This window comes from Triticum aestivum, chromosome 6B, assembly GCF_018294505.1.
Source record: "Triticum aestivum cultivar Chinese Spring chromosome 6B, IWGSC CS RefSeq v2.1, whole genome shotgun sequence".
Classification (NCBI taxonomy): domain Eukaryota; kingdom Viridiplantae; phylum Streptophyta; class Magnoliopsida; order Poales; family Poaceae; genus Triticum; species Triticum aestivum.
The window spans coordinates 653,785,690-653,806,002 of NC_057810.1; the positions used below are offsets into that span (position 1 = coordinate 653,785,690).

General features: G+C 46.1%; 2 protein-coding genes across 3 annotated transcripts; both read right to left on the reverse strand.

Moving 5' to 3' along the window:
* Positions 1 to 6,162: 6,162 nt before the first annotated feature.
* On the reverse strand, positions 6,163 to 9,668 carry LOC123138533 (uncharacterized). Of its 2 annotated transcripts, none has more exons than XM_044558512.1 (6): positions 9,191 to 9,668; positions 8,089 to 8,179; positions 7,760 to 7,929; positions 7,297 to 7,324; positions 7,104 to 7,212; positions 6,163 to 6,582 (listed from the first exon to the last, which is right to left on the reverse strand). In XM_044558512.1, the coding sequence occupies exons 1-6, from the start codon at positions 9,515 to 9,517 to the stop codon at positions 6,501 to 6,503; spliced, it is 807 nt and encodes a 268-aa protein (XP_044414447.1). In that variant the 5' UTR covers positions 9,518 to 9,668; the 3' UTR covers positions 6,163 to 6,500. The 2 variants fall into 2 exon arrangements, with proteins under 2 accessions (XP_044414447.1, XP_044414446.1); XM_044558511.1 differs by having other exon boundaries at positions 7,760 to 7,932; positions 9,191 to 9,667.
* A 2,743-nt stretch (positions 9,669 to 12,411) lies between these two features.
* LOC123138534 (uncharacterized) lies at positions 12,412 to 17,513 on the reverse strand. Its single transcript, XM_044558513.1, has 8 exons — positions 17,145 to 17,513; positions 14,284 to 14,422; positions 14,046 to 14,196; positions 13,814 to 13,939; positions 13,660 to 13,740; positions 13,378 to 13,570; positions 12,989 to 13,271; positions 12,412 to 12,869 (listed from the first exon to the last, which is right to left on the reverse strand). The coding sequence occupies exons 1-8, from the start codon at positions 17,394 to 17,396 to the stop codon at positions 12,628 to 12,630; spliced, it is 1,467 nt and encodes a 488-aa protein (XP_044414448.1). The 5' UTR covers positions 17,397 to 17,513; the 3' UTR covers positions 12,412 to 12,627.
* Positions 17,514 to 20,313: the final 2,800 nt, after the last annotated feature.

The following is a 20,313-nucleotide window of genomic DNA, read 5'->3' on the forward strand; positions in this document are numbered from 1 at the left end:
GCTCGCGAACTGTTTAGGTTTTACCATCTTTGCGTCGCACGGGAGCCTGGTACAGGCCAGTAGGCCCAATTGAGTCTCCGACACCCAAAAAAACCACCAGAGCAGCGGCCCAATCAGGTTAGCGCTCGTTCGGATCGGAACTAAGCATCGATGTGTTACTCAAAAAAAAAACTAAGCATCGATGTGGGATTAAGAGGTAATGGACGGCCAAAAATGCATAAAAGTGACTATCCAACTGTTAAGAAGGCAGATGGCCTGAGAGGGCTGGGAGGCTGCTCAGTTATAATGTATCTAAAAATATATAGTGTGCAGACCAGTCAAACAAGCCTCTGGTCATCGAAAAAAAATGTCAAGCAAACACAAACTTCCAACTGTTAACTTGTACTCCCTCCGTTTCTTTTTAGTCTGCATATAAGATTTGGTCAAAGTCAAACCTAATAAAGTTTGACCAACTTTATAGAAAAAAAATATTAACATCTACAATACTAAAGCTATACTGTATGAAATTAATTTCATGATGCATCTAACATTATTAATTTCATATTATGAACCTTGATATTATTTTCTATAAACTTAGTCAAAGTTAATAAAAAATTGACTTTGACCAAATTTTATATGCAGACTAAAAAAACGAAGAGAGTACTATATACAGGAAGGAAACTTTTCACTGTGATATAACTGGATCAAGGACCATGTATAAGAATGTAAGGAAGGAAACTTTTCACTGTGAACCCCCTCCCCCCAAACTTTAAAACAGGGTTCTTAATCCCCTAGACTATCTCAAACTGGACAAAAATACCCCCCAACCCCCACTTTAGTGGTATGGAGCGGTGGTTTTGCATACATGGCGCCTGGGTTGGGCCCACTGACCGGCCATGTCGGACAGAGGCTACTGGGTGTTGTCTAAAATGACGCCCCCACAGCCGGTTCGACCAAAACCAGCCGCCGCTTCTATGGTTTCTTCCGCCGCCGCCGTCATCGTCGTCGTCGCCGTCGCCGTCACTGCTTCTCGTTTCTTCCGCCGCTGCCAAGTTGCTGCTCCTCCGGCTCGCCTCTACGCGCCATGGTAGCTAGGGCTCATCGCGGGCTTCTGCACTGAGGCGAGGCCGCCGTCGTTTGGGTCCTCCATCCACTAGTGCAGAAATGGGCTATAGTCCTGTTCGTAAGGCCCTTTTAGTGTCGGTTCTGGAACCGATAGTAAAGGGTGGGGACTAAAGCCCCCCCTCCCTAGTCCCGGTTCAGCACGAACCGGCACTAATGGCCCACCACATGGCATGAGCCCGCGCCGGGGGTTGGGAGACCTTTAGTCCCAGTTGGTAACACCAACCAGGACTAAAAGGTTTAGGGTTTTTTGGTTTTATGATTTATTTTTCTTTTTAATTTTGTGTTTTCCATTTAATTCTTTTTCATTTGAAACATATTTTACGCTACTACATATTGTACACGTTATGCTTATATATAAATAGAATTTCTCGTAGAACCGATCATATATATATCATCGAATTTCTCGTACGACCATTCACGCATGCACGTATATATATACAAGATGGTATATACAATTTCTCCTATATTTTGCAGATCATTACATGGAGGCATTACTTCGGTAGCGGGTAATGAAATTCTCCTTTGGAATCGATGACCTGGTCGAGCAAAAATCCCGCTATTTCCTCTTGAATCGCTCTTACGCGATTCGTTGGTAGGAGTTTATCCCGCATGGCCTTCATCTTTAAAGAAGGAGATCAATATGCATGTATTAGTTGTGTGTGTATATATTAGATAATGATGAAAAAATTGTGAATAGTGTTCTGGCAAACGTACCCATTGCTCTCTATCACTTCTGCTCCTTTCGTTAGTCATCATGCGAATGTTTTCGCAAACGCGGTATACACATAAATCAATCTCCGGCGTCTGCTTCAGGGTCTTTAATTGAATAGAATTCAATCAAATGATAATTAATCAAGCATGCTAATGGTATGTATTGAAATTAGAATTAAAGAGATGGTAGCTAGCTAGCTAGTACTAGGGCTGCAAACGAGTCGAGCTCGAGCGAGTTGGAGTTGGCTCAGCTCAACTCATATGAAAATTCAAGCGAGCTCAAACTAAGTGAAGCTCATGATCGAGCTGTAGAACATGACTCGTGCTTAGTTCGTAACGATCTCGAGTCGATCTCGAGCTAGTTTCGAGCTAAATGAGGTGGTAAAAATTATAAATCTATGGATGAAAAACAAAAAAAATAAGGTGAATATGCTGGAACCTTTGGCAAAAATATAGGATATTTAACACATAATTGACCACGTGCCATAATTAGGTCTAAATCTTCTCTGCACTTAATTAAGTTTCCATGTTCGTTGGTAAATAAAATGGAGAAAAATTATGAACAACATATATGGTAATAAATTATCTTATTTTCATTTAATATATGGCATTGTTCATTTAACATAATGATATTCTGTCGAGTTATCGAGCTAAAATCGAGCAAGCCAACATTGGCTCAAGATCGGCTCGTTTCTCGGTCAAGCTACATAAAGTGTTCAAACTCGGTTTGTTTCTTTTCGAGTCGATCTCGAGTCGAGTCAAAAGACGAGTCGATCTCGAGCAGCTCACGAGTCTCGAGCTTTTCTTGCAGCCCTAGCTAGTACTGCTTAATTAATTACCTTGGGTTGCTTCCATCTCAGCTTTTGTTTCCATGCACCATCAATCTGTTTGAACTTTTCCCAAGCCCTGTCCGCCGGAAAGAAAATGAATAAAGGAATTATTAATTAGTTGATATCAGGAAATGACGAACTTAAAGAGGCTGACATATAGTTCGATAATGATTGAAATTACCTGTCGACCATCCCCTTCACAATTTCGTACTCAGTAGCTTCTTTAAGTAGTGAGTTCAGTACTTCAACTTTTTCCTCGTCAACTTGAATAATTAACAAGATCCAGTAAAAACTACATACTCACAAGTTTGCATGTATAAATTAAGCAGACTCATCAACAATCCTAATTAAACCCTTCACGCTCGAACAAAAAACTAGTAGCAAATGGGCAACAAAAACAAGTGGGCACTACAACGATACGTTCCAACGTGAAAATAGCATTTTGTTCGTACGAAGGATTTTTTTAAGCTCGAAAGTATAGGTTAACTTCATATCTCAAGACAAGTTGTATTCCCAATATAGTGTGCAGACCAGTCAAACAAGCCTCTGGTCAAGCAAACACAAATTGCCCACTGTTAACTTGTACTACTATATACAGGAAGGAAACTTTTCACTGTGATATAACTGAATCAAGGACAATATTATAAGAAATATAACAATCCACCACTAAGAGCATCTTCACTCAACCCCCCCCCCCCCCCCCCCCTCTCCCCCAGCATGCCCCCGGGCTTTTTTTTAGCACCGGCGGTGAAAAATCGGCCCGAGTCACGCCCACAGGTCCTTGTTTCTCGCCAGTTTGGGCCGAATAACAGCTGGCGAACCAAGCCCCCGGGGGAGCGCCTGGGGGCGCCGGCCCAAGTGAAAAGGAGTGTGGGTCTGCTCTGTCAGCGACAGACAGGCCTTTTCCCGCCGTCCCGCAGTTTTCCCTTCATTTTCTCATTGTTTCCCCCCTTCCGCCCCTCTGCTCCCGCCATTCTCCTCCCGCTCGCGGCCGAAAAAGTATTCGGCCCCTCGCGCCATGGCCGCTGCCGATTCCACCCAGCCAAAGCAGAGGAAGCCAAAGACGCCGATGGCAAAACCGTCGGGCATGTCGAACGCCGAGTGGAGGGCGGAGGTTCAGCGCCGGGAGGTTGTCACCACCGACCGGCGAAACATGCTCAATGCCAAGATGGCCCGGGACACGGCCGTGTCGGCGGCGGCGGCGGAGCAGGTAGAGGTGTCTCGCACGGGGATGGTGAATCCGCTCGGCGGCCACCGCCCGCAAGCTGCGTGGAGCTAGCAAAGCGTCGCTTCGCCGGCCAAGTTCTTGCTGCTGCCGCCGCCCTGGGGTTGTGTCCCCTCGCCTGGCTACTCCGACGGCGACGCGCATGGTGGATTCAACGCCAACATCACCTTCCCACATGGCCAGCGTGCCTCACCCTTCGGTCTAAACCCCGACTAGCTCACTCCCTCGCTCGCGTTCGCCGGCCTCCAGTACCCCCAGTACACCTACTCGCCGCCGGCGTACACAACCTCACCGACGCCGCCTCTAGGCACCCTGCCCTTCTCACAAGCCTCGACGCATTTTAGTAAACCGACCCGATGGACGCCGACATGGAAGAGATCATCATGAGAGGCTTGGTCGCCGCCGCCTCCTACCTCGAGTTCCACGCGCAAGATGACACAATGGACACCATTGGCGACATGGACGCTGAGCTCAATGATGCCGAGGAGGAGGAGGAGGAGGTGGATCCGGCGCCGACGATGGAAGGGAAAAGGAAGAAGCAGGAGGCAAGGCCAGGACGGGGGAGCAGTGGGTCAAGTGAACGTCCAAAGAAGACGAGTGCCTCGTCGAAGCATGGAAGACCGTCAGCATCGACCTGGTCACCGGTGTGAACCAGAACGCTGATACGTACTGGACGCGTATCAAGTCGGTGTTCGATGAGCGCAAGCTTGTCGATCCCTACTTCGCCATCAACCACATGCAGCGCGGCGCAAAGGCCATGTCGAACCATTGGGCGATCATCCAGACGACCTGCAACAAATGGCATGGGATCGTCGAGGAGATCGCGGCTCGCCCGGAAAGCGGCGCCAACGTCGAGGGTCAAGTACGTGCAGCCGCCGACTCTCGCTTCTTTTTGCCATGTACGTTGCCGACACTTGTTCTTCGGCTGCGCAGATGATTCGGATGTTCACCATGTATCGCCATGATAGCAGCGACCAAGAGTTCAAGTTCCTCCACGTGTTCTTCTGGATCGAGAAGTGTGAGAAGTGGAGGGATGTCCGGCGCGCCCTCGCCAAGGCCAAGGAGATGTACAAGCCGGACGCGCCCACCCCGGGGGTGGGGGATGGGCACCCTGACGGCAACAAAAGAGCCAAGACGGCGAAGGACGCTGCGCCGGCTACCGAGCGGCTACAATCGTCGATTGAGCAGAGAACAACGCCGCCAAGAGGGAGCAGAAATCCGACGCGCGGTGGTCGGCGTTGATGATGAAGCAGGACGTGAAGCTCAACCTACTCCGAACCAACGTCGCCGCGAAGAAGAGGAACACCGACCTGGCGTTCTTGGATGGGGGCGGACATGCCAACGTTGAACGAGCAGGTCAAGGCCTAGTACTTGGCGGAGCGCGGCCTCATCTTGAACCAGATGCCTTTGACGACCGCGCCTACGCTCACGCCAACCCCAACGCCGCCGCCCAGCCCGAGTGATGATGCCACGACGACGCCCAGCATAGAAGCCACGCCGACGCCGACCAGCCCGAGCATAGAAGCCACGCCGACCACGCCGGCGTCGGCCAGTCCCACGCCGAAGGAGCCCATTGTTTGATGAATTCCTTTGTCTACGCGTCCTTCCTTTTGAACGCCGAACTGTGGCATGGTGATTGCCGAACTTTATGGCAGATCGCCGTTGATTGCCGAACTTGTGGTGTTTCTTTGGCAATGGGAAAAGACAAGTTTGAATCTATGTGCCTTGGGGCCGAAACCTGGGGACTGAACTTTCGAGTATGTTTGATCACCAAACTGTGGCATGGTGATCGCCGAACTTTGTGGCAGATCACCGTTTGATTGCCGAACTTGTCTTGTTTCTTTGGCAGCGGAAAAAGACAAGTTTGAATTTATGTGCCTTGGGGCCGAAACCTGGGGGCGCGACTGAAAACTGAATCGCCCCCGAGGCGAAAAAACCACCGGCGCATGGGCCAAAACGCCATCCCCGGGTGCGCTCGGGGAACGAATGAGTGGAGATGCTCTAAGCAAACATATGCTTCAACATACAGATATTGAAGAACCGCTCCATTATAGATCAGCATTCTGAAGAAAAGAGCAAGTTTTATATATGTTTGTAGGCCCAATCTTTAGTTTCGTAATCAAGGATGGGATGGTGAAAATAGAACCTATCTTTACATAGAAAATGCTTATGATATACGGTGCCATCTAAGTTCAGTTCAGATTGTCCATAAAAAAAGTTCGGTTCAGAGTGACAACGACGCAGCTCCCAGGTGAAAAAAGGAGCAGCAGAACACATGATGAGCCGAGCACGTCACTCAAACGAATCGGTGTATTTACAGTTGGACGGAACACGGCCAGGTTTCAGTTCAGTCGTACAGCTGATATATACAAGGAGGAGATCACAATCGGAGGTCGGATACAAATGAATGATACAAGTAAAACACACAGGAAGCTACACTCAGCAGCTAGATCAGACAGACACTAAGGATCAGCCAGTCTCGTTATTCACTCTGAGCTGACGCATGATCTAACTGTTGAAAGTAACCTACGATGATCGCATCGTGCCAGGGTTTGACAACAGTGCTTCCCACAATGGAGGTACAGGGAAGTCCGTATTATCATACAATGTGTACAGGATCTCATGACTATTCACAGGAACTTGGACACCACGCGGCAGGATGTCCAGAAGGCCGCTGTTGCTGCTTTTAGAATCGCCGGATTCTGGTAGATACTGCAAGAGAGTGACACGGGGGAAGAATCAGGAAATGCAAACACCCATGTGGACATAAAAATTATTATTGGAGTTGTGTGATCATGCGAAATGATGCCCTCAAATTTATGTTACTGCCTGTAGCACAATATTGTGCAGGAACTAATTTTGTTGTACATATTGTTACAGAAGTTTGCATGCTGAAAAGGTGTATTCGATCAATGTAGAACTTCAATTGATGCAACTAACTAATCTAGCGTATGGTTTGTTCATGAAGTGAAGTGATCATGTCCAGTTTCCCTGAGGTGCGATTTTGTTTACGTTTGTTGCCTACAGACCATTTAGTTTGATGGCATTCTGTCCTAACTTTTCAATCTTTAGTGGGAAGCAATTTTTCCTCCCAAGGGCCCTAGAACAGATTATTTGGGTAGAGCTCCAGGGAGCCTCTAGAAGGACGTGAGGCTTACCCTGACAGCTCCACCATGGTACTATTACACAGAAATTGTGCTTGTAATTACCCATTACTAAGGATTTTAACTTACCCAATAGCTGTTGCACTCCATGATGCTACATTATAAATAACTTGTGTTCCGGCCCATGCCTTCTGAAGTTTGCCTTTCCTCTTTTTAGTTGAAAATGTCTTGCTAAGGGCTGAAAAATTGAAGGGTGGGGAATCAAACATAAGAAAACTTACAACCAACCCATTTGAATTAAGAATGGAAAAGAGAAGGTTACCTTCTTGAAGTTGATTGGGCGTCAATTCCTGCAGAACATGAAATTTCCAGCATTAGAAGTACGAAGATTTCAAATCAATGAGCGGTATGAAATACTCTTCCATGATAAGTACAATCTACTAGCAGTCAAGGTAAAATAAGGAATATTGACGGGCCTTCCCATGTTGATCTAGATGGTACAACGGACAATAGTGTGAACTGTGAAGCCTGCAACAAGAGTAGATACCATACTGAACTATTGATAATCCATGATCCCACTAAGTAATGTTCTTCACTTCTAGGAATCTATTTAATTATCCAGAACCTCAATAATCACTGTAAAATAAACATTTTTTTCAGAATCCAAGATTTCATGGACATTTGAACACTGAGACTGATATTCATGAAGGACTGCATAAGAAAAGCGAAGTACACCAAAAATTCAAGGGAAATCACGAACCAAAGGTGAACTGAACTTTGCATACCTTAGTTTCTTTCAGCGACAGCAGGTATGCAGCCATGAAGCATGCAATCCCATCAACTATATCCTCTTGCTTAACTAGAACATATCCATCCTCTGAATCATCACTGACATTCATACTCTTATCATCCCATATATCTGCTGCGCTTACGATATCCCATGATATGGTTTCATCTACTGTTACATGAGTAATGGCAGAACTGTTTAGTTGACAGGTTTGATTTCAATGAGCGAATAAACATGCATTTGCAGCATGGAGTGGCAAGGTCAGTTTACGTATTGTTCAAATTTGGAGACAACAAAGAAATGACAGTTCATTGGGCAAATGTGCACCTGCACCATGTTGGTATACTGACTTCTGAATGTTATCAAGCTTTTCTAGAAATTCAGGTGATTCGACCCTCGATTTGAGAAGATTACACAGCTGCGTAAGTAAATGGAGAGGTTAAGAAAGTTTCAGAACAGAAGGCATAAAATAAAGTACACTGGAAGCTCCTTTTTCTCATTCCCTCTCTCCCTAGTCTCATCTTTACTATCACCTCAGAAACTGATATCCAAGAATAGCAGAGAACAGTTCAGTCGATTGAAACAGTAAAACGAATTCACGTGAATTTGGCTTAATTCCAGGGTACTGCCATATTCTATCCAACCAAAGGCTCAGTTATGGTTGCTGTGATGTGCTTACTTTTCAAGGTGCAAAACGTCAGTTATTAAGTTTGGCATATCAAATGATAAAAGTAAGTTCTGTTATCCAATTATTTCCTTCAAACATTCCTTGTCATGTGTTTCGGAACAGGATAATATATACACTAGTTTACTCGTTTTACCATCATTAATAAGAAAAGAAGCAATTAGCCAAGCACCAAAAAGTGAAGGCAGTTGGTACTGTTATGATCCACCGCAGTTCCAACAAGGCAGTAGATCGCTACAGTTTCGAGGACCCACCAGTTGTCCCAAGTCGCCAATCAATCGAGCCCATCAAGCAATCGCAGTCCCAATTCTCCAACGGACCATCGAATCAAATGTAGTTGTTGTGATGTGCTTACTTTTGAAGGTGCAAAACAGCTACAGTACTTACTAGTATTAAGTTTGGCAAATCAAATGCTAGCTAGATAAATTGTGTCACCCAGTTACTTGCTTCATGCATTTCATCTCATGTTTCGGAACACAAAAACAGACACCAGTTTACTCGTTTGCATCTTGATTGTTAAGAAGAAAACAACAACTAGCTAAGCGCCCAGACAAATACGAAAGGCAGTTGAGCCAAACGATTGCTATCATAATCGACAAGGAATAAATCACTACAGTTGTGAGGACCCCCAATCGTCCCAAGTCGCCACTCGATCCAACCCATGAACATCGCAATAGTCCCAATTCTCGCATCGCATCTCCTCCAACGGATCACCAAATCGTGCTTAAGGGAGATGTCCCTCACCTCGTCCGTCTCGTAGTCGGTCTCCGACGGCTCCGGCGTCGGAGGCTGCCCCTCCCCATCGCTGACGTCGCCGCCCGCCCGCCGCTCCCCCTCGTCCTCCGGATCCCGCTCCCCCTCCTCCCCCTCCTCCTCGTCCTCCTCCTCCGGATCCCCGTCCTCCCCCTCGGCGTCGCGCATGAGCTCGAGCGCGCGCTGGCACTGCTCGAGCACGGTCTCGAGCGTCCGCCGCCGCACCCTCAGCTCCGCGGCCTCCGGCGCCGCCCTCCGCCTCCCCGCCGGCGACGCGGCCGGCGAGGCCGAGGACGCGGAGGGGGCCGCGGGCTCCATCGGAAACCCTAGGGCGGCGGCGACCCGCCTCGCTTCCCGGGTTGGTCTGCGTCTAGCCCGCGGCGGGGGAGAGGGAGACGTGCGCCGCGTGCTTGGCGATTGCTGTTGAGTCGGACGGGGGAGGGAGGAGTGGTGTCTCTTGTTGCGTTCGTTTCTTTTTCCCGGCGGCTTCGAGATAAGACAGAGAGAGAGAGAGGGGCCGGGGCCACGGTAGGTGGTGTGGCTTGGAAGGCTGTTGCTGACGGGTGGGGGCGACGTCCGTGGGTCCCTGGTGTCAGTGGGACTATTGGCCTGCCGTGGGCGTGTGGGTTGTTTCTCAGGTGTCGGGAGCGAAGCGGAGTGACGGGCGATGAATCCGTTGGTCACGTGAAGTTGACGCACTGATTGTTTTATTATTACTAGCACAAATGCCCGCGCGTTGCAATGGGAGAGAAAATTAATGCCTCGATATGAATGAGAATTATGTGCTTCCAGCATGACTATCCTTGCAAGATGGATTAATACAATGACATTGATTTGGTTTTTTCAGTGTCTTCTTCTCCTGATGCACACTTCTTTCTGCATGCATACCAATAAGTCATGGCAGCCCACAATTTCATTTATTAGAGCCACAACCAGCGTACATGTCTTATCATGCATATATGCTTTTATTAGGGCCGGGTCCTGCATATATGCTTTTATCATGTCTTTTTTATCATGTCCTCTGGTCTCATTTAATTTAATCAGAGCCAAGCAGGCAATGCCAAGCCCACAAATCCTTGTAATTAGAGCCAATCCAGCATATGCTTGTGTCGTGCATGCCCCCTCTTCTCCTCTGGCACGTTGTTTCTTAAATTGGTGAGCTTTGATATAAAATATCAAGGTGTGACTATTATATGAGGAACCTTTTTATTCCTGAAAAGAGTCGATTTGCTGTTGTCCTCGGCTCGGCCGGTGAAGTCCTGAGTTTGAATCTCACATGGCTGGTCTTTTTTTCTCTCCTCCGGAACGTCAAAATTAATATGTGGATTAGGCCCAGGTCGGCCCATGCAATTTACATAGATTGATGAAAATTGATGTACGTATGACCCAAGCAAAGGAACGCAGGCCCGAAACCTTTTTTAACGAAACTTGGCTCTGCGGTTTAGTACCACCTCGTGTGTTTCATGTAACATAGAATCAGATGCGGGACGAAACCAAGAATATCACCTTGCTTTATTAGTAGGTAATAGAGGTATAGATATAGATATAGATATAGATATAGATATAGACTTACTGCGATTAATTACTGGGAGGCCTCAATCATTTAGGGCGGGCAGGCCGTGCAAGACGTCCTTCCTTTCTTTTCCAGGGCGGAATCTACCCACGGCTCCCATGTCCGATGTGATGGGGTCCTCGTGCGCACCGCTTCCACACGACGACGTGCCATTGCCAGTGCCACTTACGCCGCACAAAATTGCTCTGCTAGTGGACACAGTCGCCAGCTCAAACTTTATACTCCTAAACCAGCGTCAATTAATATGAATCCAAGGGAACAGAAAATTTTAGAAGATATTAAAATAATCAACAAATCTTGATTAATTGTCCACACAAGTACAAATTTCCATGAAGGAAGAGCATTCTTAAAGACTAATTTTAAAAGTGTTTTGGAGCGTTGATTTTATTTTTTTAGAAAATTACGGATATTTTTTTCTTCCCGAAAATTTGTAGCTATGTAGAAAAATCCATCAATGTTTATTGCCAGATATAATTTAGATAATTTTATTCTTTTTCTTTTACTACTCCCTGTGTCCCATAATATAAGAATGCTTTTGGCACTACACTAGTGTCAAAAACGTTCTTATATTATGGGACTGAGGAAGTACTATTTATAGTGGGTGCAAATGAGTTCGCGGGTAGATGGACACTTTCACCTATGGAGCAGTTTACTAACAAAATGATAAAGGGGCGTGTCGTGCAAATGCTGCGGCGTCACGGAGCACCACCGTGCGTGCCCACTGCACTGCACATTGCAGTGCCTTGCAAGGCTTGCGGCAGCTTATATTATTATATCTTGAAACTAATGACCAAACAAACAGTAAGGCCTCATTTGATTCATTGAATAGGGATAGGAAAACTAAAACCATAGACCAATAACATGACGTGTACCTCGGTTTTTTGTAGAAAAAGAGGTGTCATTTGATCCATGAGATAGAAACTTTCTCATTGGGTTTAGGCTTGTTTTTTCCTTTGAAATGAGAAGAGATTGTTCCTATCCTGCATAGGAATAGGAATTCATTTCCAGAGACAAACCAAAGGGCGTCGAAAGAATTTTTCCATTTCCATAAAAATAATAATATCTCCTACAATGCCTGTCCTTCAGAATTCTTTAAAAAATTCCTCTAAATTAAAAAGAGGCCTAGCCTTTTGCTTGCAGGATTCAGAGGTGGCTAATAAACTAAGTGGCTTCATCGAAAAGAGAAAACCGGTAAGCAACCAAGGCTTAGCGTTCGCTGAAAACTACAAGTTGCTGGGATGATTTGCAATGCTGCCCGCCACTACTCCACTTGCAGATGCCATACATACCACCAAAGATGGGCTTGGCTTGACAGAAAATATTTACTGACAAGATTTGTTGCCACACTGCACTGCTGCAACAAACTTGCAAGTGTACCGGCAACATTTGTTGCTGCACCGACAGAATATCATCCACTTGCAAGTCGGGTGTACCGACGCTCCCTTCTTACAGCAACAAGCTTCTTTTTAACCTCTTGTAACAGCGATATTGACACAGCAGCTATGGCAAGACATACACAACCAGCACCATGGATAGACAAGGTAGCACACAGCACACATGATCCATCAGAGGGAAAACTTCATATTTGAAACAAAAAGGGAAAAAACTATCTACAGCCAACGATCATTCTAGGTCAGCGAAAACCAATCTACACATCAGATTATTATTTATTACTCTAACCAATGGTGTAATAACAACACAAAACAAGTCAAGGTACAATCCCACCCACTATAGTCCGACCACCGGAGTGGCCATTACAATTGACTGGTGTATGCGACAAGGGAATGCAAATGCAGGTACAAGTGTATGTACAGAGATTGGGGGGCTGATATGTGCGGCGAAGAGACTAACTTGATCAATTAGACCACACATGCACCAGACCCCTGCTGTTCCCGGTGTAGATCTCGTTGCGGTCCTCGTCGTAGAAGAGCGCCGTGATGTCCTCCAGGGCGTCCGACACGCTGCTCCGGATGGTGGACCTGCTGGTGTCGCCTTTTCTCCGGGGAGCGATCATGAGGGTCGGGTCCAGGGCCGAGATCTTGGCAACGCACTTCCCCGTGAAGATGTTGCTCATGTTGATCGATCCCATCCGGGAACCTGAGGATGGGATTCAGTCAGGTCAAAGCCATGATGAATGCAGCAATTCAGTCAGGTTGAAGCTATACTGAAAACAGCAGGTCTTAGCATGTAAAACCAATGCACAGCGAAATTGTTACCTTCCTGGCCTTCATCATCAGCGTCATTTGTGCCGCCTCCTGAAACTTTACAGTATGAGATGATCAAGTCCTGGTCGGCGGTGATGTATATATTATTGGTGTTGCAGTTGGGATGCCACAACTCGTGGTCATCGAATGATGTAACTAGCTCTCCGCGGAAATTCCAAGCAGCAACCGTTCTATTGCAGAATGTCAGGAACAGATTATTTTCATACAGGAAGATGAACGCTGAAGGGGTCATGAACTCCGTTTTGTTGACCTCAATCAGACCAGAGTTTCTGACCTGCCCAGAGACCAAAGTTAGCTCATAGTTCACTGCTAAGAAAACGTTAGCTCAAATTAAGGTAGCAATGTAGCTGCCACGAGACAAAATAATAATAGCAACGTACATCAATAATCTGCAGGTTTTCCTTGTCTTGCTTCACAAGAAGCTTTTCGTTAAACTGCTCGATGAAGTCAACCTTTCTGTTTCGATGCAGCAACTGAGTGAAGGTTTTCAGTGTTGTTCCATCCTCGATTGACAATATCTTTAGTGGGACATGATTACTTGCCTTCTGGTATATAACAAGCATGATCCCAGGACTGGTGAGAGAGGATTCATGAATGTAAGAACATTTCATCAACTATTTACGTCAAGGATGAATAATATCAGTAATTAGCAACAAGCAAACCTTATCTTTATCTCCTGGATGTCCTTATCACATATAGAATACAGAAAGTTGTAATTCTTTAGATCAAAAACCTTGTAGGTACTGCAACAAGGGGACATTTAAACAATTCAACATATGACTGCTGCCAAACTGTAATGCAGAAAATGCAACTTACCTATCATGTGCAGAAAAAGTCAATACTTTGCCATTAACATCATCAAACTCAACAAAGCCAGGATATTTCAGCGATTCAGTTTCAAATAAAGGAAATCCATCATGTAGCTGGCCTCTCCGGATGTATCTAAAATGCAATTGAAATGAGAGAAGATAAATTAGTAAAGAAGATAGCAGTTTTGCACTAAAACTACCACAAACTAGCCTGAGAAGAAATAGATAAGGTCACTTACTCTATTGGAGTTGTTCTGCACTTCAGTGAACTGTAACGATCTGATTCATAAACTGAAACAGTGATAAGTGAGTCGTTGTTCTTATTATAGAACAGACTCCTAATCACCTCATCCGGGCTTATATTCAAATGGCATATGCGCTTGTTCGTTGCTGCCAACATGATGAGAAGGTTTATCAGGAACACAACAGACGTAAATAACAGAGCAAAATCGACTAGTGTAGAAGAATGAGACTTACTGCGATTGAATGCACCACAAAGACCACATTCGGCAAGTGCAAATATTAAATCTCTTGCAGCTACAATCTCAATAATCCTCCTTCTGTTCCATGCCAATGGCAGCTGGACAAACGGATCGTCATATGTGTCGTATTCTTCCTACAAAACAAAATTTAAAGACATACTTCCTTTACACGGTTTACAAATCTCCAAGTTACTAGATATGTGAAAAAATTGTGCATAAAATAGTTAATCTGATGTTTACTTGGTATAGACTATAGACAGACTATAAAATATGCTGGATCAAGCTTTGTGAGGCCATGGAACCCTTCTCCATATGTATCCATTTACGTTTTAGCTCATCCAGTTCATGATTGGCACGTTTAACTGGTATCTATATTACCTACTAATAAAGGAAGGTGGTATTCTGTCCGTCGCTCACGGCCTCACACTGCTAACTTGGGCCTTTGACCGTGTCTAGATAATGGCCGGCCCACGGAATGTGTTTAATATAGTAATAGTTCAATGAAAAAAAATAAGCCCAGGTGGGATTCGAACTAGAAACCACCCACGGCATTCTAACTTCCTTAACCAACTAGGCCACCATACAGTTGTGAATACCAAAGGTTGTATTATGTTTATATATATATGCAAAGAAACGCAAAGGCCACACAGCCGTATTGATCCTTGGCCTATGCTTCAGCGGCTGGGCCAGCTCCATCAGCGCACGCAAACATCATCAGCAGACAAAAACCATGGATATTTCATGTTGAATAGTCCCACCTCGCTACACAAAACTGGATCTCACCAATTTATATACGTTTAACCCCGTTGTCTGTCGTGAGCTAATTAAACGGGATCCCTCACATGCAAGGCGGGAGAGGCTTTGCACGCTGCATGACAGCACTATAAAACGTGGGTGTTTGTGGGCTGAACGGGTGTCATTCCTGGTATTTAAACTTTGCATGACACATATGGGCTGGAGAAAAAAGGTGCATAATTAAAGAGGAAGGATTATATGGGCTGGAGTAAATTGAATAAAGATTTGTGGGCTGGAAAAGAAATGCATAACTAAAGGAAGTATTGAGGGTTGAAGTAAAGGCGAAGATCGAGTTGATGATATTCTTTCTTAAGTTGCCTACACAATCAAGGAGTGGATGTGTCGGTGCGCAAAAATATGTGTGTTGTTAGTTGACTTTTTTTATCTTCTCTGTCGGTTCTCTTTTCTCCTAAATAATGCTTAGCTGATATGCATTCCCTTTTAGGCTTTGGTGCGCGCCTTCTGCTGTCGGGTGGCACCGTCCGGATCTTGCACTGTTAGTCGTTTTGGTGGACAGGACAACTAGCATTTTTTTCACAGTGAATTCGCTACAGGGCGTTGTGCATGCACATAATGGATAGTTTTCTCTCCCGTTGCACCCCACGAACATATGTGCTTAATGCCTGGCTGATATGCATTTTTTTTCTAGACTTTGGCATGTGCATCCCTGCCACCGGGTGGAACCATCCAGATGCTGCACTGTTGGTCGCTTTGGTAGATGGGACACTTCGCCGTGCCGGATTCGCTACAGGACGTTGTGCTTGCACGTAACGGATAATTTTCTCTCCCGTGCAACGCACGAGCATAGGTGCTAGTTTACTCCCAAGGGGTGAGCCGTAGATTAAAATACCAGACCAAACCAGTGGTCCAACAGGAACTGACAATGGTGCCTTGTCTGGTTTGGTTCAGCCCAGGGACCTTTTTCAGGCCAAAAATGTTTTAAAAAATGCTTATGGAAATACAGAGTGCAAAACTCTAATATTTTATTTATACAGCCAAAAAACTGGTTTGGTCCGTGGTTTGGTTCAGCCCAGGGACCATTTTCAGGCCAAAAAAATATGCTTATGGAAATACAGAGTGCAAAACTCTACTATTTTATTTATTCAGCCAAAAACAGACTCTGAACTCATGACTTCATCAGGTATGGTTGGGAAAGGTAATAAAACAAACATTAGTGACCTGTGGCTAAACCAGGCGGCTAATGTTTGTATGGTGACTAAAGCTCACCCTACCAATTTTTCTGTCATGACCAAACATTTGTCTTGTTTGGATGGTTGCCAACATTTTGTCATGCCAACGATTCTTTGCCCACTCTAGTTCATTTTTCTTGCCAATGTTGGCCATTCCAACTTATGGGCAACAAAAAGCTCAACCAAAATTTTGGCTAGCCAAATATTTGCTAGTGCAAACTTGGGCTAGAACCAAACATACCTATCAATGCTCTGGATTTCAAAACTTGGGCTAAATATATGTCAACCACTCCAGAAAGTTGACACAGCTCATCATCAAGTTACTTTCAGCCATTTCACTCTTCAACCCTGGCCCATCCAATTGCTGCACGAGTTGCTATGGCAAATGATGCTACGAAGGATCCCACGCAACCAACAACAACCGTCCGCTGAATTACTAATAGAAGAGAAAACCTAGATTTAAACCAGAAAACTCTTGCAGTAGCTACTTTGACTTCCTATGTGCAGAAAACTACTAGGGAGAGGGCATATGATATCTGTTGGTTTTGTAGAACACAGTCATTAGCAGTCGATGTTCTCTAACATAATTCCCAGATCCAGCCGCATCCAACCTCGCTATAACTATGAGTATCCTCAGTCAGTCCACCAAAATACTAGTGTGATTTCATAAGCGTCACAATTTGCTTGCTAACAGGGATCGCATGGATAAATAAATCAGCTAAACTAACAACCCTAATCACATTAAGAAAACTCTCCGATCAGAAGGTAAAAGTGAATTCCAGGGCGCCACTGAGAGAATCCGAGGAGGGAGGGTGTAGACCTAAGTGGGGAGTGCAGAGAGAGAGGGGGAGGGGGAGCAGTAGGGATGGACCTGCAGCTGGAAGTTGCGGAACTTCTCGGGGCAGGAGAAGGCGGAGGTGGAGGGCGCGGCGGGGCGCGGGGGCCGGCGGTGGCCCCCGCCGATCTCGCGGCGCATGAACTTGCGCACGGTGTCGACCGGGTCGCGGCGCGCCGGCCGCTTGCAGCAGGCGGACTGCTGCTGCCACGCCCGGCGCCGCGCCGCGGTGACGCGGAGGCGGCCCCGCACCCCGGCCTTATGGTGGTGGTGGTGGTGGTGGTCCATGCCGGCGGCGGCTTCCCGGTACGAGGAGGGGGAGGAGGCGCGGGCCGTTCGGTTCCGTTCCGTTCCGTCCGGCGGGAATAGCTAGGGTTTTGGGGGGCGCGCCATGGGAGCGGAGGGGGGAGGAGATGGGAGTGGGAGGGGAGAGGGGAGAGACCAGAGAGGAAGGGAGGGAGGAAAGATAATCGGTGGGAGTGATTAGCGAGCGCCCTCCCTGTTGCATGAGGAGTGCCCATTTTTGCGGTTCGGTCCATTTCTATGCTAGCTGCTGATTCTTTCTTTTCTTTTTCCCTTTTTCTCCAGCATATATGCCTTCTTTGGCTTTGCTACTAGTACCACTCCAGTAGTAGTAGCACTCCGAGGTTTGAGATGGTACTACCTAGCTAGCTACTCCCTCCGTTCCGAAATAGATGACTCAACTTTGTACTAACTTTAGTACAAAGTTGAGTCATCTATTTTGGAACAGAGGGAGTACTATTGATCCATCCCTAGATTCCGAGCTCGGAGAGACATGCCGGACATGGAGTTTCTGCTCGCGAGCTCAACTGTTTTATCGGACTTTTAGAGCAGTTTTGCATTTGCATCCTAGGTTTTACCGTTACTTGTTTTCTGGCCTTATTCCGCGGTATTCTGTCTCGAGCCATGTCAGTGAGCAAAGTTTTAGCCCGCCGCCGACTCTCGCTTCTCCCTCGCCACACTCTCAAGAGACTTTAAAGTTGTATCGACGTCTCATTTGAAGTGGAAGTCAACATGTACGCCTCACTATTGGATCCACCCCCCGGCCACCTCTCCACCGCGCTACCTCCCCTGGCCCACGGCTGGCAACCACCTTGTTGTTGTCGTTCTTCCATGCCCGGCCCCCAACCCCTCATCATCAACTTGTTGAATTTGTTTTGTGCTTAATGTTTTGTCGACGGACACGTTAAAATTGCTTGTGCTTGGTTTTTACTGTAAAGTGTGAGCCATGTGATGAGAAAATAGCTTGAAAAAAAAGATGCTCTTGAACGCCACCTTTTTGGGTTTTACTGGGCATTTGGTGAAATACTCTTGGTGATGTGCTAAGCCACACCGCCGCACACCCCCAGCCGCGGTTGTCCACGAGGAGGTCGTCGTCCCACTCCCCGAGACAAGACATGGATGCTAATTCTGTTTCTTTGGAGATTTATTGGGAGTGAATTGCAAAAAACATCGACATTGAAGGCTAGAGTTGCAGAAATGACAAGTTTGTAGTTTTGTGCCCAAAAACACTAATTCCCAGGCTAATTTTTTGCAGAAACCACAAGTGGCTCTGTTCGGTCGTTTTAAGTGGGATTATGACAGGTGGGTCCCGCTGTTGTCGACGTGGCGTCACTGTTGATCCGTTTGGCTCGTTAGACGCTGTCAGAAGCCGTTCGCGGGCCGTCTCGAGCCGGAACCCATTTCACCGGTCCACCCCCGCGACTCGTTACAGGCCCACCCACCCCAACCCTCATTCGCCCCCGCTCTTAGCTCGAACTCATTCGCCGACGTCGACCCGTCCACATCTCCGACCACCGCCGCCACCGCCACCGCGTCGCCATGGTTTCCTGGAGTGAGGATGATGACAGTAGTGAGAACTATTACCAGTACGCCACCTCTGGTTCAGACGACGGCATCGTGAAGGTGAGTTGGTAGAAATAGGGTTAGGGTTAGGATTTGGGGATTTTCCTCTTGAGCTAAATCTGAACTTTCCTTCCCAAATCTCTTGCTCTCCTTTGCACGTGCAGATGCCTGCTACGACGGATGACTCTGAATTTGAGGGTAATGATTTTGTTTTGTGCCATGAACACGGGGTGCGAGCAGAAAGACTTGTTGCTTTCGAGGGCATCCATACTGGCAGGAGGTTCCTTGGCTGTGCTGTGAAGGTATGTGTCAAATTTCTGCTGATTAGGTGTTGTGGTCTAATCATTTGGTCATTGTTTAGTACTTAATTTGGTAGTTAGCAGATTTGGCTTGTTAGTTAGGTTGTTCAAATATTTGCCCAATGCTTATTGGGTCAGTTAACTCATTGTATTTATGTGAGCATATGTGCATAGTGTTGTGGCATGTTCATTTGTTTATATGTGAGCATATGACAGTGTGGATCAGTGAGGTCATTTGTTAATATCTCAGCATGTGACAGTGTGGAGCAGTGAGGTTTGTTTATATGTCAGCATGTGGATGGGGTTGGAAGCAGTCATTAAAAAATCTTATTAAGTACTGCTGGCCTGGCTGCTTTTAGTTAGTAAGCACTCATTATTAGTAAAGAGCTCATGTTGGCATGTAGCTTATATCTTGCTGGCCTAGTTGCTTTTAGTTAGTAAGCACTCATTTAGATTGCCTAATTGTTGGTACTTGTTGGAGTGCCTACTTGTTATTAGTAAAGAATCCATCTTGACATGTAGCTTTTATCTTGCTGTTTAACACTGTAATTGAACAGGATGCTAAAAATTGTGGACTTGTTGAATGGATTGATCCATCTTGGCCAACTACAATGGAGAATGCACTGTCCAAGTTGTGGGATATGTATGAACAGTCCAAGAGAGACAGGACTGAGGACAATCTGATGAACTCATTTGCTGTTCACTCACTGACACAAGAGAAGATCAAGCTGCAGGCCAGTTATGACAAGTTGGGTGGAGATGTTCAATCCCTTTTGGATGAGGATGAGAGGAGGGCCCAGATGGAAAGGAAGCCTGATGAGAGCAAGCTCCAGGAGAAGTATGACATGGTTAAGGAGCTGACAGTATCTCAAGCCACTGTCATTAGGAACATGAAGTTGAAGCTTGCTGAACAGAAGACTAAGTTGCAGGCCCGCATTGATGAGCTTGAGAAGGTTGTGGAGCAGAGCAAGGCCAAGATGAATGGGATCAAGGCAATCTTAGCTGAATGAGCCACACTGGGCAGTAATGGTCATGGAGTT